The sequence below is a fragment of the Daucus carota genome, chromosome 7, assembly GCF_001625215.2.
Source record: "Daucus carota subsp. sativus chromosome 7, DH1 v3.0, whole genome shotgun sequence".
Taxonomy (NCBI): Eukaryota; Viridiplantae; Streptophyta; class Magnoliopsida; order Apiales; family Apiaceae; genus Daucus; species Daucus carota.
In genome coordinates, this window is record NC_030387.2 from 18,481,888 (window position 1) to 18,500,392 (window position 18,505).

At 39.2% G+C, this 18,505-nt stretch overlaps 1 protein-coding gene across 1 annotated transcript in view; it reads left to right on the plus strand.

The window, feature by feature from the left end:
- LOC108192228 (uncharacterized) overlaps positions 1–18,505 on the plus strand; it is a 27,545-nt gene continuing 9,040 nt past the window's right edge. Inside the window, exon 1 of the mRNA XM_017373452.2 lies at positions 1–446. Coding sequence (XP_017228941.2) covers positions 1–446 — 446 coding nt within the window. The remainder of the gene's footprint in view (positions 447–18,505) is intronic.

Sequence of the window (18,505 nt, forward strand, 5' to 3'; positions counted from 1 at the left end):
ATGAATTTAGCCGAATCCGAGTCGCTCCGGCCGGTTCTCGGCCCTGCCGGAAACACCGCCAGATCGGTCACCGAGTCGCGCAAACCGGTCACTAAGCAACCCACCAGAATGGACAAGAAGTCTCTGACATTGTCGGAGATCAGTGAAGTTAGGGGGAAGAAGTCTCCGACATTGTCGTCGGACTCGAAGCTGATGCCGTCGATTCCGAGGAAGCAGCGGGGAGGGGATAAGGTGTTCAGGCCGAGCTTGTCGATGAACGCTTCGTGCTCGTCGGATGCTTCGACTGATTCGTGTCAGAGTCGAGCCTCGACTGGGAGGATTGTGAGGAGGAGTGTGCCCAATTTGAGGAAGCAGTCTGCTCCGAGGATCGGTGGGGGTGAGGGAGGCAATGTGGATGCCCTCGAAGCGGTTGAGAGCTCGTTTGATGGTTCATTGATGAAGAAACGGTGTGCTTGGGTCACTCCAAATATATGTGTGTTAATTATTTAAAAGACTAAATTAACCTTGCTAATTACATTTTAATCTCACGGCGTTATGCGTGAGATGACGGAAGTACACCAACTGCATAAAATCGAGAAGTACGATACATCGGGTGTAGGATATTAAAGTACAGTATTGAAAGTGCTGTAATGGGTTAAGTTCAGGCACAGAAAGTGCACTTTTCTCATCTTTATAATCCATTAGCCCGGAATTACACGCTTAAATAGATTACAAAATCATGAAGATGAAGACTTAAAAAAATGTGTGATGAGTAAATAAAGGCGTGATTGATGGAACTATTTTAAAATAGGTATATATTTGAATTTCAAATTAATTGATTTGAATTGATAAGAAATCAGCTTCCAAGATGAATGGGTATGGGTCGGGTCATTCAATGATCCGGGAATAGCTATCAAAGCTTTATTTTGTACAGGTTAGAAACCGGGTCGCTCCAAATGCATAATGGGTCGATCCAGGAGCATGTGAAATTACCAAAACAGCCTTAAAATAGGTATATATTGAATTTCAAATTATAAATTTTAATGTAAATTTTAATGTCATCTTAATGTAATTTTTTTTACAAATTATCATGTCATCTATAATAATAAATAAAATTGTTTTGTAATACTTGAACCAATATCACTCGAAGATCTTCATTCATTTCTTTTAATATTAATCTGAAACACAAATAGAGTTTCAAGAGATTAACACGTTAGGAATAAAAAATATATTAAATGAATCAAACAACACAAAGAATAGGCTGTTTAGTTTAGGCATTCTAACAAACACTTTATGACATATGAATATGTATTCTACTAACCATAAATCAGAAATCATACATGACAAACTATAACAAAATCAAAATACATTGAATCCAAAAAAATTAAAAGACAAAACACTAAGATTATTTTTTGCAAAACACAAATCCCAACATGAAAAGTTAAAAATGATTTTTAAAAAATAATACCAAGTTCTATATCACAACACAAATCTTTCATTTGCAAAAAAGTGTTCGAACCTTTTCTCGAAATCCTGGAACTTGAAATCAATAAAAATCGCGAGGACAGATCTCTCAGCTTTTCTCTGTAACAACTTATCAAACACGCTAAATACAAAATCATGTACTGATTATGATACTTACAACGTTCAAACAACAAACTTCAGAACCCGTTCAAGATTAGAGCCAAGAAAAGTAACACTACCTCATAATCTGTCCGAGATTGGAGACGCGGTTGGAAAGTCATAAGACGCGGTTGGAGCCAGTCATAAGATTCAAAAAATGCCTCAATGACCTGTAGTAGAATGACATGAGTAGATTAGTTCAAAAGAAAAGAAGAGATCAACAACGACAAATAAGACAACTCACAAATCTTTATAATCCATTAGCCCGCAATTACACGCTTAAATAGATTACAAAATCATGAAGATGAAGACTTAAAAAAAGGTGTGATGAGTAAATAAATGCGTGATTGATGGAACTATTTTAAAATAGGTATTCATTTGAATTTCAAATTAATTGATTTGAATTGATAAGAAATCAGCTTCCAAGCTGAATGGGTATGGGTCGGGTCATTCAATGATCCAAGAATAGCTATTGTTATAGCCGATTTTGGCCACTACACCAAGACGGAGGGCGCGCCCTTTGCGGAGAATTCCCGGAGGGCGCGGCCCCCAAGGCGTAGCATGTTAGCATGTTTACGATGGGCAATTGTTGCGGTTGAAGGTCAGGGCGCGCCCTCCGGGGTCGCGTCCATAGTTGAATAATATATGTGAAGGAGAGAGTGAGTCTCAATGACGACCCTTCCGAGGGATACGAAGACCTACCCTTCCGAGGGATATGAAGACTAGTGCCAGGCTCATCTGGAAGTTATCAGGCTCATCTGGTAGTTCCCGGGTTACGATCGGGCGTGATCTATAATCCCCAATCCTGCTATCTGCCGGGTTGTCCTCGTGCGGGGGCTTGGGGTGATCATGGTTGTAGAAGGCCCTCAGGGGTGACATGAAGGCCGATCATATGTCTAGGTCCTGTATTCTGGTGAGTTAGCCCTCATTGGGGGACTGAGACGATCGTGTTATTTTGGCTCCTTACTTGTCTTACCTCTTAGTGAGAACCTTCGCTAGGGGGTAAGGACGCGTCCCTACACCTCAAGGAATGGGTCACGGCTCTATCCGATGTCTCCTCCATGCTACGAAAAGTAGCGGTTAGTGTCATCTCTCGTAGTGGAGATGATGCCGTATCCGTGATGTACTTGGACTAGGAGTCTAAGATAGTTGCCTCAAGGCTTAATTCCTAACTGGAGTAGAACTCTAAGTGATAAGTCACCGGCCCAAGGTTGGTCTTATCCCCAAGAAACCTAGTCCTGATCAAACTAGGAGTCTTGGTTCAATAGAACTACGTATGGCTTGATCCCCTATAAATATAGGGGTACGTAGGCACATTAGGGGATCATGAGTTGAGAGCACGTGAGACCAACTCAAAACCCTAATCTCAGCCACCCCCTAAAACACACAACCACCACACTCCGGCAGCTAAAACCACCGTCACAGATCTTGATTCCGGCCATGAACCTCATCTTTGTTGATTACCAAATTCCTCTATCAACAAATTGGCGCTAGAAGGAGGGGCTATTCAAGATCTACATCTTAAGAGGAAAGATGTTAAACCAAATTTAAGATTTTAAAAATACTTTTCGGTGGTGAACAGTGAGATTATACCTACAGTTTTATCGGAGTTATAAATTATATGCGCACATGGTTCGCGGCGGATGTAAGTGCTTTGTATAAAAACTACCACATAAAACAAGGCTTAGGCCTGATGACATATGGGTGTAGGATGTTAGCGGAGGCAAACAAGTTAGTGTTAATAGAATTGGTTAGTGGTTTGACTAGAGACACATGTACAGACCCTGGAAACGAACGACTAATATTCACGAGGCCGTAACATTCTCAGCTTGGATCGCACTCCGCACCGGCCAGGCTAACGCAAAGCTAAGTTTCTCCTTTTTTTTATTATATATATAATATATATATATATATATATATTTAATATATTATTATATTCTTGTTTTTATTATTTTATATAATATATTTGTATATTCTTATTTTTATTATATTTATTTAATATATTTTTATATTCTTACTTTTATTATTTTATATAATATATTTGTATATTATTTTTTTTATTTTATATATGCATATTCTTATTTTTAAGTATGACTTTCCTTGTTTTTATTATTGTATATAGTACGTACTTTCTTTTCTTTCTTCTTTTATATAATGTATACTTTCTTTTCTTTTATTATTTTTTATAATATATATGGATATAAATATATTTGCATGCATTAGGATATTTTAGTTATAAAAAAAAAACTTCTTGAGTTTTGTGTTTATTTTGTTAAATATTTTAATAATTTTCATAGATAATATTATAATAATATTCTCGCATGTTATATTAGTAATTTGACGTTTGTGTTGCTAGTCTTAACAAATATTTTCATATGTGTATTGTTGCAAACTAACATGTCTGTGACAGGAAAGGAAGCTAGAAGCAAATGCGTTGGAAAAATTAGAAAGAAAGGAAAATGGGTTTGATGAAAGCGCGTCTGAATGGGTATATAAATGACAGAGAGTCCGCGGAGATCACACACGGAACACGCCAAATAGCATAGGAGAAATTTCAAGAAATTTCATGAGTCAGTGCCTTTATCGAAGAAGATGCACCCCTGGATGAAGTGAGAATGAAAAATGACAAGAATACTTGGAAGATGTACTCTCCCCCGACAAGGCGCGCTTTAAGGAGTTCGCTTCCATAGAAGTCTCAAAGATTTTTTAGAAGTGGCGCGCCCTCTCCTGAGCGAATGATTCAAAGTTCACGAGAGGCGTATCTTGTAGGCCTGACCACATGTGAAGATATGAAAGGGGAAGTTATGAGGAGCAAGCTATTCAGATGGAACCTAGCTTGAAAAGTCGTAAGGGTGCGCGCCTTCCCCTGACCGGGCGCGCCTTCAGGTAAATCCTAAACCCCCTCAGTATTTGGTTCCCTAAGACTACTGCATGTATAAAATCACAGGTAATATGGTGTTACCTATATGAGGAATACACCTCTTCGCCATGAGGAATAGTCGCACCTTCCTCTAACAAGGCGCGCCCTCATAAAGGGGTACGCCATATCTAACCAGTATTCTATCAGAGAGCGAATTGCGCGCCTCCCTCTGACAGGGCGCGCCCTCAGGTATTTCTGATGCATTAATTGCTTCATATGGTTTTTTGTGAAGATAAAATACTCAGAAATGAGCTCACTAGTCTTGAAGAGGTCACGTCCCTCCTTAGGGCGCGCCCTCCCGGGAGTACTCATCACTTGAGGAAGCGCATGAGGGCGCGCCCCCAGGATAAAAACGTTGAGAAGGAAGATGCTTCAAAGACGTGCCTTCTCCTGGTTGGACGCTCCCCGAGTTCCTAAGTCGTGTGCTGGGATTAATATTTCCTAAGAGGGCGCGCCTCCCCCCTAACAGGGCGCGTCATGAGGTAACACTGACCGTCACTATTAAGTCGTATACATGATTGAGTGCAGGTCAAGTCCAACATTCTAGAGGAGCTGTCTTTCTTGATTAGGACGCGCCCTCCGTTTTACAAGAGCGTAGCATGATACCTGCAAGGTCTTTGATCATGATACACTTAAGGCCTTTTAGAGGTTACCTAATTATCCATGACCAGCTCTGGGTACTATGAATTTTAACTATCCATGATACGCTTTGGATGTCATCCACGATCTACTCTGGATACTATGATTATTTACATATCCATGATACGCTCTGGATACTATATTTGCGCATCCATGATACGCTCTGGACATTATACTTGCGCATCCATGATACGCTCTGGACATTATACTTGCGCATCCATGATACGCTCTGGATCTTACATATCCATGATATGCTTTGGATAACACTTATCTATTAATTCCCCATTGAGCTATAAGCTCTGGGACCTGTGCGATGCACCGGAGTTATATAAACCACGATAAGATTCGTGATGCCCCACATGGGATGATGTATGGACTGGGGAGTGGTCCTTTTGAATTTCTTAAGCAAGTGATTCACGCGTGAAAAAGTAAGGCTGCGCCAAAGGCCGCGCCCTCTACTTAATCCTTGGAAAAGATCAAAAGAGCCCACATTACAAGTAAGGCTGCGCCCTCTGCTTATACAGTCCTTGGAAGAAAAGAAATATTGCAAGAAAGGAAGCGCCATCGGTCGTGCCCTCTGCTTAGGCAATTCTTTAGAAAAAGATAAAAAAGGGGGTCATGTTATAACAAGGCGGCGCCATTCTGTAAGTCGCGCCTTATATGTACTGTTCCTAGGTATCATGGACACACTAAGGCTGAAAAATAGCCACAAACCTTCGCACCGCAAAGGCGCGCCCTTCTTTTGTTCATTGGCGCGAATGTTATGCTTGAATGTGTCCTTTGAAAGGAATAAGCAAAGTTGCGCCACTGTCAACGACAGATAGGCCGCGCCCCTTGTTTTCTTTTATCTACATAAGGATTGCTGATTACTTATGAGCGCATCATAGAGACGCTCCAGCCTCATGCTTAGCCAGCCTCATATGCTTGGCCAATTTGCTAAATGTCCAAAAACACTGACATTATATGTTTGCAAGGCATGTGCACAGCCCGCACCTTGAAATATCGAGGAATAATGCACGGCTTAAGTCGCGCCCCTATGTGTGGACGCGCCCTCAGAAAAATGTGTGCGGCACGATATGAAAATTCCCTTGATATCTTCAATATCAAGAAAATTTGGGGAGTACTTGTTATAGCCGATTTTGGCCACTACACCAAGACGGAGGGCGCGCCCTTTGCGGAGAATTCCCGGAGGGCGCGGCCCCCAAGGCGTAGCATGTTAGCATGTTTACGATGGGCAATTGTTGCGGTTGAAGGTCAGGGCGCGCCCTCCGGGGTCGCGTCCATAGTTGAATAATATATGTGAAGGAGAGAGTGAGTCTCAATGACGACCCTTCCGAGGGATACGAAGACCTACCCTTCCGAGGGATATGAAGACTAGTGCCAGGCTCATCTGGAAGTTATCAGGCTCATCTGGTAGTTCCCGGGTTACGACCGGGCGTGATCTATAATCCCCAATCCTGCTATCTGCCGGGTTGTCCTCGTGCGGGGGCTTGGGGTGATCATGGTTGTAGAAGGCCCTCAGGGGTGACATGAAGGCCGATCATATGTCTAGGTCCTGTATTCTGGTGAGTTAGCCCTCATTGGGGGACTGAGACGATCGTGTTATTTTGGCTCCTTACTTGTCTTACCTCTTAGTGAGAACCTTCGCTAGGGGGTAAGGACGCGTCCCTACACCTCAAGGAATGGGTCACGGCTCTATCCGATGTCTCCTCCATGCTACGAAAAGTAGCGGTTAGTGTCATCTCTCGTAGTGGAGATGATGCCGTATCCGTGATGTACTTGGACTAGGAGTCTAAGATAGTTGCCTCAAGGCTTAATTCCTAACTGGAGTAGAACTCTAAGTGATAAGTCACCGGCCCAAGGTTGGTCTTATCCCCAAGAAACCTAGTCCTGATCAAACTAGGAGTCTTGGTTCAATAGAACTACGTATGGCTTGATCCCCTATAAATATAGGGGTACGTAGGCACATTAGGGGATCATGAGTTGAGAGCACGTGAGACCAACTCAAAACCCTAATCTCAGCCACCCCCTAAAACACACAACCACCACACTCCGGCAGCTAAAACCACCGTCACAGATCTTGATTCCGGCCATGAACCTCATCTTTGTTGATTACCAAATTCCTCTATCAACAGCTATCAAAGCTTTATTTTGTATTGGACAGAAACCGGGTTGCTCCAAATGCATAATGGGTCGATCCAGGAGCATGTGAAATTACCAGAACAGCCTTAAAATCTTAGCTTGTGGAGGAAGCTAAAAGTTCATGCTTTAATATTAATATTGATTGATATAGATTACTGTTAATTTGAAGAGGAAATTATTGCACATATTTAGAAATTCAAGTGTATCATTAGATATTAATAAAAAGTAAAATGGTTGTCAAACATAATTGCAGGTATTGATTATGCACTATTTTAGGAATTCAAAAGATATGTGATTAAGCATTCTGATGTGCTTCAATAAATAATGGAAATTATATCACATAACAAAATTTAATATAGGTGTCATTGACGTGGAGTTGAATTAGGTGATATTTATTAAATATTAAATCTAAACTTAATTCTAAATTCTTATTTAGATTTCTCCTAAAATTTTTCAAAATTTAAATGTTGGAATAAGGTTTAAATTTTTTTTTTATAATTTTTCGACATTAGTACTACCCGCTCTAAAATAAAATTATAACATTTTTTGCGAAAATTCCTAGATTATAAAAACTTATTTTAATATTTTGAATGTGTTCGCAAGATAATTAGTTTTAAAATCTTTTGAACTGAATTTCCAAAATAATTACAACACAACCAAAAAAAATCCAAAAAACTACATTATAGTCCAAAGAAACATATAAGAATGAGTGAATTCAAACATCAGTTCTACACAAATATAGTCCACAAAACTTATAAAATTTACTATTAAAACATCCAAACACAATAAGAGTAAATTCTCTCATAGTTCAATCTTCAAACAACCAAAAAGGCCAAAATAGCTAGTGCAAAGTTTGTACTGCTCAATTGCAGAATTATTACAGTAATAAATAATTATTTCAAAACCAAAGAAGATAAATCAACGGGAAATCATTTTCTCATTGACGACGACGCATGCGTTGAATGTAGTGTCATATTCCCAAAAATTTACGCCAGTACCTATGAATTTCAAACAATAAGTGTATGAACGTACTCTAACTATTGAAAATTTTACTTTAATAATCCTAATGAGTAATGCCAACTAACTCATTTCTCATGTCACGAGAATCATCGGTATCCATATTTATGTAAATCCGAGTCCATGGGCATGCCATCAAATGGTAGTTGTCTACACCTTCATCACCTTCATGATAAAAGGCCTATTGTTAGTCACAATTAGCATATATTATATCATGAATGAATGTAAGAGACACATCAACGAAAATAACCTAGGATCCTCTTAAGTCTCACATCCGGCCAACACAATAACAACAGGAGTCTGCAGATTAGCAGTAATTAGCATGTTGCTGGTTTGCAGTATGCTTCCAAACAGGGTAACTCGAACAAATATATGTCCATCAGTGACTCGAAATTTATGGACATGTGATAGGTCCATTATTTTGCACATTTTAACTACCGATTTATTGCTTGTTTTCGTATTTTATTAGTTAATTGTTTTGTTTTCAGGAATTTTTAGAGAAATCAAGAATTCAAGAGAAAAGGGAACAAAAAGGTGCAAGAAGGGAAAAAGAGGAGGAAAAAGAAAAGAAAAAGAAGAAGAAGAAAAAAAGGGAAAAGAAAATCAAAACACAAGGACCCTTCTGCCCCTAAAACCCTAATCTTGGCCTATATAAACATCCTCTTCTCTCATTAGCCACCAACTTAGTCTACCATAGTTTACCCTAGTTTTACCTAGTTGTTAGTAGCCTCCTTCATCACTTTCTAGCTTTCTTTTTCAAATTGTAATCTCTCAAATATTGTATACACTTTCTTGTTTAATATAATTTCAAGTTTAGTTTCATCATCTCCTACATCATTAGCTTGTTGAAATTTATGGCTATGACCAACTTTGCCTTCAACAAGTGGATAAAATGGCATTTATGCCAACCACTTGTGGGTTAAAGGAGCCTTTATTATATATGTTAAACTTACCTTTTTAGTATTTAGCTTGAGCCCCTTTTAATTCTCAATATTATTAGTGGGTTCAATGATTTAGTTGATATTTTGGTTTGTAGTTTGATGGGGTTTTGTTAGAGACATGGTAGATAAGCTAGTTTTGAAGTTTTGTTGGATTTAGAGTTAGTTTGATATGATTTGGTAGTGTTCTTGTTCTTGGTTTTGGTATTTTTGAGGGCTTTTTGGTGTAAATTTTAGTTTATGATTTTGACTTGAGGTTAGTGGGTTTGTGTTTGAAATATTATGTTTAGGTTAGATTTAAAGTTTGGTGTATTTTGGAGTTGTTTTGGCTTGATTTTGGTCTTGTTTTGGTGAGAAATGGGTAGTTTAGGAGCTATTTAGTGTAGAATTTATTGTTGAATTTGATTTAGAGGTTAGTGGGGTTTGATTTGTTATATTTGGAATGGCTAGATTATCCGGTTAAATTAATTTTCCGGTGAGATTTAGGCTATTCCGGTGGCTACCATTCTTTCCGGCATTGCTTTGCTATCTCGCATTTGTGTCTGTCCTCTGTTTCCAACGCGCTGCTATTTTCATTTTATTATTATTTTTTATATATATGTAATACTGAATGAACGTGACCACCATCTGCCGTTTCATTGTTTTGGTTTTTGCCGCGGCAGGTTCACGTACGAACTGACGTAGTAGTTTTTCTTTTCTTTTTTTTTATTAATCTCGTTAGCTTGTTTTTCTTGTTTATTGAAAAAAAATTAAGTTAATTAGTTTCTTACTTTTATTTTGTCATTTAGCTTATTTAAAAAATTCTCAAAATCTTTTGGTCTAATTTGATTAAGTTAAAAATTAAGTTTTCGCGAAAATAAATTTAGTCCTTGGAACGAATCTTATATTACTAAAACGGGATCGTGCACTTGCGAGTGAAATCATATTTTTGAGCACATCAAGTTTTTGGCGCCGCTGCCGGGGACTAAAATTAATTTTCGCGCCTTAATTTTTAATTTTTCGGATTAGTTTTTTTTTATATTCTCTCACTTCTTTTTGTTTGAATTTTAGGAAATTGGAGGATTATGAGCTAGCTTGGGATAAGTGGAGAATATTCTTGGAGTATTGGAAGCTTGCTTGGGTAACTTGTATCTCTCTCCTATTTCAATTTATTTTATTTAGAAAATCACAAAAAAATTGAAAATTAAAAAAATCACAAAAAAATTAAAAATATTAAAATCCAAAAATATTTGCTGGAATTACATATGTGTTGCATCATGCATTTAATCACTTAGGGCACATCATTTAGATTTTAATTTTTGTTTTTAAATTTTCGTACCTTTAATTGTGGTGATCGCTGGAGGACCCAAAGGTACGTTAATTTCTTTTCTTTAGATTAAAACACGTAGTTTAAGCATCCATAGTTGTTTATCGCTTTTATTATCCCGTTGTGTGGTGCATCATTTTAAATAAATCTTAAGGGCAAAACCACTCATAAGATAAGGGAAGGGATTTCATCACTCTTTCCTTGGCCCACAACAATTTAATTACTTCATTTTGCATTTACCTAGCCTTTAATAAAATTGAATTAGACGTTAGCCCCTAGGATTTCGCGCTCAACTAGGAAGGTACCTAAAAGACGAGGTAATCTTTAATTATTCCGACTTTTCGGTGTCTAAGGCAAGCGAAAGCTTACCTGGCCGATTAGGGTTTGGTGTCTAAGCGCGGAGATTGGCCTCTTGGCAATGCCTGCTCCAAACTGGCCAGACCGGTCCGAATAATTTTGGATTTATCGAGTTTTTGGTGGTCCTTAACGTTAGGAGCAAGGTCTAGTTCCTTTTATTAGGCAACCCTAGATTTAGGTTTTTTTTTTTCTTTCACTTTTACACCCTTTCTTTTGTGTGTTTTAATTTTTCGCACTTACTTGCTACGTGTTTACTATCTTGTTTATGCGAACTACTTGGGTTAGGAACGAGTCATCTAGATTAGTGAGACCTATAATCGAGATTCCCTCGTCCTCTTCGGACTCCGAACCCATAGAAGCTAGCGAACCGATAGTAAACATGGCATTGTCTCTTAAAGACCGATGTTACCCGTCCCGTTCTGCTCAACCATCGTGTATCACCCTTCCTCCCGTTAATGGGAATAATTTCGAAATTAAGGCACATCACATTAGCATGTTGCCTAAATTTTTAGGGAGTGATGGTGAGGATCCATATCTCTTTATTCAAGAATTTGAGGAGGTTTGCGGTTTGCAAAAACTCCAACAATTGAGTGAAGACTCCATTCGGCTTAGACTAATCAACTTTGCTTTAAAAGAAAATGCTAAAAAATGGTTGTATAGTCTACCCGTCAATTCTATTTCCACTTGGGAGGGGTTTGTGGTAATGTTTCTTAAAAAGTATTTTCCAAACCACAAAACGACTCGTATTACAAATGAAATAAATCAATTCCATCAAAGGGAAAATGAGTCTTTTTGGAAATTCTTTGATCGTTTTAAAAATCTTTTATCACAATGCCCCCACCATGGAATAGAGAAATGGAGACTTTGTAAAATTGTGTACGAGGCCTTAGATAGTCAAACAACCGCTTTGTTAGAGTCTATGTGCCAAGGCAAATTCATGGAGAAAGATGAGGACCAAGGGTGGGAATTTTTCGAGGACTTAGCCGAGAAAACAATGTTATGGGAGTCTACTAGGGAACCTAAAAAGTCGATCGAGGCGTCTAGCTCTAGGGGTTTGCACTCGATAGGAAACAATGTGGCAACAGATGCCAAATTAGCTACCCTTACTAAGAGACTCGAGGCTTTAGAGTCTCATAGTGGCCCCTCATCTATGCCTATGTTCCCGAACTATAATGCTCCCCATTCCGAGATCCAACAATCTCAAGATTTTGAGCAAGTGAACGCGATGTTCCAACCCAAGCCTAGAAATGACCCGTTCGCACCAACGTACAACCCCGGGTGGAAGAATCACCCGAATTTCTCGTGGAACCAAGGGCAAAATTTTCAAGCTCCACAACCTAATTTTCCTAGGCCCAATCCCAATTCTTTTCCGAATTATCAAAACCCGAGTCAAGCTCCGTTGAATCCTCCCGGGTTTAATGATTCGGATAAGAGACTCAATTCCTTGGAAAAGAGCATAGAGGCCTTAGTGAAATCGCAAACCAACTTGACCCAATCCCAACAAACTTTCATGCAAACTTTAACCCAAGATAGGCAACTTTTGCATTCCAATGTGCAAGCCGTCTCTAAGTTAGAGTCCCAATTGAGTCAATTAGCGAGCACGTTGTGTGAACGAGAAAAGAACAAATTCCCTAGTCAACCGGAGCCGAACCCAAAATTTCCACTTAATCAAAGACCCCCGGATAATGTGCATTCGGTCATTTCTCTTAGGTCGGGTAAACAAGTTGATACCCAAGTTGGTGAGAACCTCGGTAAGAAAGGGGATTCGACTTCTAACCCAAGTCCACCCCGCACTACCATTAATCATGACAAACCCGAGTGTTCAAAAGCCCGTGAGGAGTCGAGTGACCCAAACCCGGAACCCGAGTTGCAAAGTGAAGTAGTCTATAAACCAAGAGTCCCTTACCCTCAAAGACTTATTTCACCAAAGCAATCGGCTCAAATGGAGAAGATTTTGGAAGTGTTTAAGCAAGTCAAGGTCAACATACCCCTTTTAGATGCTATTCAACAAATTCCTTCATATGCTAAGTGTCTTAAGGAGTTATGTACCCATAAGAGAACCAACCATGTCCCTAAGAAAGCTTTCCTTACCTCTCACATTAGTTCGATTCTTTCAAACCAAATTCCCGTGAAATACAAGGACCCCGGTTGTCCTACAATTTCATGTGTCATAGGAGAAACTTTTGTGGATAAGGCGTTACTTGATTTAGGGGCTAGTGTTAATCTCCTTCCATATTCTGTCTACCAAGCCTTAGGTTTAGGGGAGCTCCGACAAACCAATGTCACACTTCAATTAGCCGATCAATCCGTGAAAATTCCTAAGGGAATGATCGAGGATGTGCTAATTAAAGTAGGTGATTTCGTGTTTCCCGTAGATTTTGTCGTCCTAGAGACCGAGCAGGTTAGGAACCCTAAGAATCAAATTCCCATTATCCTAGGACGACCGTTTTTAGCTACATCCAACGCGTTGATTAATTGTAGGAACGGATTAATGAAGCTAACATTTGGCAACATGACAATCGACCTCAACATCTTTCATGTAGGGAAACAATCCGATGATTTCTATGATCAACCTATGGACGTTAATCTAATTGATGAAATAGTTGATCAAGATCTCATGAATCCCAAAGATGCCCTTGAATTTTGCTTAAAACATTTTGGAGAGGATTGGGATGTTTCCGACTACACACATGAGGTCAACCAAATGTTAGAATCCACCATTCCTACACCGACTCAAGAGCGTGATGTTGAACCCGAGCATTTGCCTTTACCAAAGAAAACCGTTGAGTCACAACCGCCGGAGTTAGAACTCAAACCTCTTCCCGACACTCTTAAGTATGCATTTCTAGGCCCTAACGAGTCCTACCCCGTCATCATTGCCTCTAATTTGACTACGTCACAAGAGGAAGAACTTTTAGGAATCCTTAGAAAGCATAAGGGAGCGATAGGGTGGAGCATTTCGGACATTAAAGGAATTAGCCCGGCGATTGTCCAACATAGGATTCATTTGGTAGAAGATGCAAAGCCCGTGAGAGAACCTCAAAGGAGGTTGAATCCTCCCATGATGGAGGTAGTTAAGAAAGAAATTCTTAAGTGCTTAGACAATGGGATCATTTATCCCATTTCCGATAGCAAGTGGGTGAGTCCCGTCCATGTAGTGCCTAAAAAGTCGGGCATTACTTTGGTGACCAATGAGAACAATGAGCAAGTTCCAACCCGTGTCCAATCCGGTTGGAGAATGTGTATAGACTTTAGGAAGCTCAATGCCGTCACTAGGAAAGATCATTTTCCTTTGCCTTTCATCGATCAAATGCTAGAGAGGTTAGCGGGTCATGCGTTTTATTGTTTCTTAGATGGTTACTCGGGATATTTTCAAATCCCAATCGCACCCGAGGACCAAGAAAAGACCACCTTCACTTGCCCTTTTGGAACTTTCGCTTATAGACGTCTAGCTTTCGGCCTAACCACGGGCCCATCCACATTCCAAAGGTGCATGACTAGCATCTTCTCGGAAATGATAGGTGACTTTCTAGAAGTCTTCATAGATGACTTTTCCATCTTTGGACCATCTTTTCACCAATGCCTTAACAATCTAGATCGAGTGTTGAAAAGATGTGAGGAAACTGATCTAGTGTTAAATTGGGAGAAATGTCATTTCATGGTTAAGGAGGGAATCGTTTTAGGACACAAAATTTCTGAAAAGGGAATCGAAGTAGACAAGGCTAAGGTCGACCTAATAGCTAATCTCCCTCCTCCCAAGTCCGTTAAGGAAATTCGTTCTTTCCTTGGACATGCGGGATTTTATCGTAGATTCATCCAAGATTTTAGCAAAAAGGCTCGACCTTTGACCAACCTTTTAGCTAAGGATGTCAAATTCGAGTTCACAAGTGAGTGTGTTCATTCCTTCGAAGACCTTAAGAGAGAATTGACTTCGGCCCCGATCATGAAGTCTCCCGATTGGAGTCAACCTTTTGAGCTTATGTGTGACGCATCCGATTATGCCATAGGAGCGGTTTTAGGACAACGAATAGATAAGAGGCCACATGTTATTTACTACGCTAGTAAGACCTTAAATGATGCCCAACTCAATTACTCTACCACCGAGAAGGAACTTCTAGCCGTAGTCTTTGCCTTAGAAAAATTTCGCTCTTATCTTATCGGGTCCAAAATCATTGTTTACACCGACCATGCCGCCCTTAAGTACCTTTTCTCTAAAAAAGACTCAAAAGCCCGTTTGATTAGATGGGTATTGTTACTCCAAGAGTTTGACTTAGAGATTAGGGATAAGAAAGGTTGTGAGAATGTCGTTGCCGATCACCTCTCTCGATTAGTGGTTGAATCCACTAACGACTTGCCCTTAAGCGAGTCCTTTCCCGATGAACACCTTCTCTCAATTTCCACTCTCCCTTGGTTCGCCGACATAGTCAATTACTTAGCAACCGGTGACATTCCCTCGACATGGTCCAAAAATGATAAAGCCAAGTTCTTTTCTCAAGTGAAACATTTCTTTTGGGACGACCCATATCTCTTTAAACATTGTCCCGATCAAATCATTAGGAGGTGTGTCCCAAATAGTGAGTTTCATAGCATCCTCTCGTTTTGTCACGATCAAGCATGTGGAGGACATTTTAGTGCGAAAAAGACCGCCGCTAAAATCCTCCAATGCGGTTTTTATTGGCCTAGTTTGTTTAAGGATGCCGCCGAGTATTGTTCCGCTTGTAATAGGTGTCAACATTTAGGAAGAATCACTAGGAGGAACATGATGCCTATGAGCCCAATCCTTGTTATAGAGCTCTTTGATGTGTGGGGCATAGATTTCATGGGCCCATTTCCTAATTCGTTTGGCCACCTTTACATCCTTCTCGCGGTTGATTACGTTTCTAAGTGGGTAGAAGCTATTCCGACCCGGTCTAATGACAACAAAGTTGTCCTTCGATTCCTTAAAGAGAATATCTTTTCTCGATTTGGAACACCTAGGGCTATCATTAGTGACCAAGGGACGCATTTTAAAAACCGTCAATTCGAGTCACTTCTTAAGAAGTACTCCATCACTCATAGGCTTGCTACCCCTTATCATCCTCAAACTAGTGGCCAAGTAGAGGTGTCAAACCGGCAAATTAAGCAAATCTTAGAAAAGACGGTCAACTCGAATAGGAAGGATTGGTCAACCAAATTGATAGATGCCTTATGGGCCTATCGGACCGCATTTAAGACCGTCTTAGGAATGTCTCCTTATAGACTCGTGTATGGTAAAGCTTGCCATTTGCCGGTTGAGTTAGAGCATAGGGCCATGTGGGCCATTAGAGAATTGAACTTCGACTTACCCACCGCCGGTAGTCATCGGAAGTTACAATTGACCGAGTTGGACGAGCTTAGAAATGATGCCTACGAAAACGCTAAAATTTACAAAGAAAGAACTAAGGCCTTCCGTGATAAAACCAATTTGAGAAAATCCTTTTCTCCCGGCCAAAAAGTTCTTCTCTACAACTCTAGGCTTCATTTGTTTCCCGGTAAGTTGCGTTCTAGATGGGACGGTCCTTACATTGTTCAAGTTGTGTTTCCTCACGGTGCTGTTGAAATTCAGGATCCTAAAAATGGTAATGTTTTTAAAGTTAATGGTCAACGTCTTAAACCATTTTTAGAATTGCCTGTTGATTCGGAGGAAGAGGTCATCAACCTCATCGACCCTTGATCATGTAAGTTGCTTCAGTAGTTAATAAAAACCCCCTTCATCCCCTATTCAGGTATTTTTCCTCTTTACTCTCTCATTTCAACTCTCTCTTTTGCATACATTGAGGACAATGCATGATTTAGGTATGGGGAGGGCTTTAGTGTAATTCTTAAAAAATGAAAATCCCTTCTTAAAAAATGAAAATCCCTAAAAAATGAAAAAATTAGAAAATTCCAAAAATAGAGATATTTTAGCTAAGTTGTCTTTCCCTCACTCGAACTTTAGGAGTAGTTGGTGTTTAGCATGTTTTCGAAAAGTATATATATGTAGTGTCTTTTAGATAATTTGAACGTAGTTGAGTAAGGTTGTCTTTTTGAAGCTTGTATCGATCAATTTGTACTCTAAATTCCAAGATGGCACACACTTGGCACAAGACCTTTGATGGAGAGATTGTCTAGTGATATTATTCGATACCTGAGAGAGAACCCACATGTTGAAACAATGTCGAATCGAACCTTAGAGAAAAAAAAAGAGAAAAAAAAAAGAGAAAAAAAATTGGAAAAAGAAAAGCAATAACTACTTCAATACCCATTGTTCTTTATAGATAAAATCTTTAGATAAATGGGCAAAAGTAGATTGGCTAGTCTCGTTTTGTGGCCTTTGTTACTCGAGCAATTAAGTCCGTAGGGGGATTTCAAAACCTAGTGCCCTAAGACCGTTTGGTTTGGGAGTCACTGACCTAAAGCTCGCTACATGGGTAACATTGTTTGCCTAAGAAAACGGACAAAAGAAAGTCAATGCAAAAAAAAAAAACAAGAAAAAAAAGAAAAAGAAAAAGAGAAGAATAAGAGTTTGTGAAGTTTGGCTAGATATTTGTTTCGATAGAGATTGGGTCAGTTCAAAATTGGTTGAAAAAGAGAAAATGTTCTTAGACAATTAGGATCCATCAAAGGCCTTAAAACACTTACACTCCTTGGATTTCTAGTAAATCTTTGTGTCGATGCAAGTAGATTAGAGACAACTGTATCTTGATTAGAGTAGAGTCGAGTAGACACTTGCTAGAATGTCTCGAAGATTTTATGGGTATATCTTCTGTAAACCCTTAGGAGACAAAACTCCTCTTGTAGAGATCGTCTACGAGTTTAACGGGTTGGTGAACCTAAAATCACCCGTCACGCCTACGAAAAGGAGCCTAGGAATCGCATCTAGTTTTCTTAGTTTATTTTATTTTCTTTTGATTTTTACTCGAGGACGAGCAAAATTTAGGTATGGGGACGTTTGATAGGTCCATTATTTTGCACATTTTAACTACCGATTTATTGCTTGTTTTCGTATTTTATTAGTTAATTGTTTTGTTTTCAGGAATTTTTAGAGAAATCAAGAATTCAAGAGAAAAAGGAACAAAAAGGTGCAAGAAGGGAAAAAGAGGAAGAAAAAGAAAAGAAAAAGAAGAAGAAGAAAAAAAGGGAAAAGAAAATCAGAACACAAGGACCCTTCTACCCCTAAAACCCTAATCTTGGCCTATATAAACATCCTCTTCTCTCATTAGCCACCAACTTAGTCTACCATAGTTTACCCTAGTTTTACCTAGTTGTTAGTAGCCTCCTTCATCACTTTCTAGCTTTCTTTTTCAAATTGTAATCTCTCAAATATTGTATACACTTTCTTGTTTAATATAATTTCAAGTTTAGTTTCATCATCTCCTACATCTTTAGCTTGTTGAAATTTATGGCTATGACCAACTTTGCCTTCAACAAGTGGATAAAATGGCATTTATGCCAACCACTTGTGGGTTAAAGGAGCCTTTATTATATATGTTAAACTTACCTTTTTAGTATTTAGCTTGAGCCCCTTTTAATTCTCAATATTATTAGTGGGTTCAATGATTTAGTTGATATTTTGGTTTGTAGTTT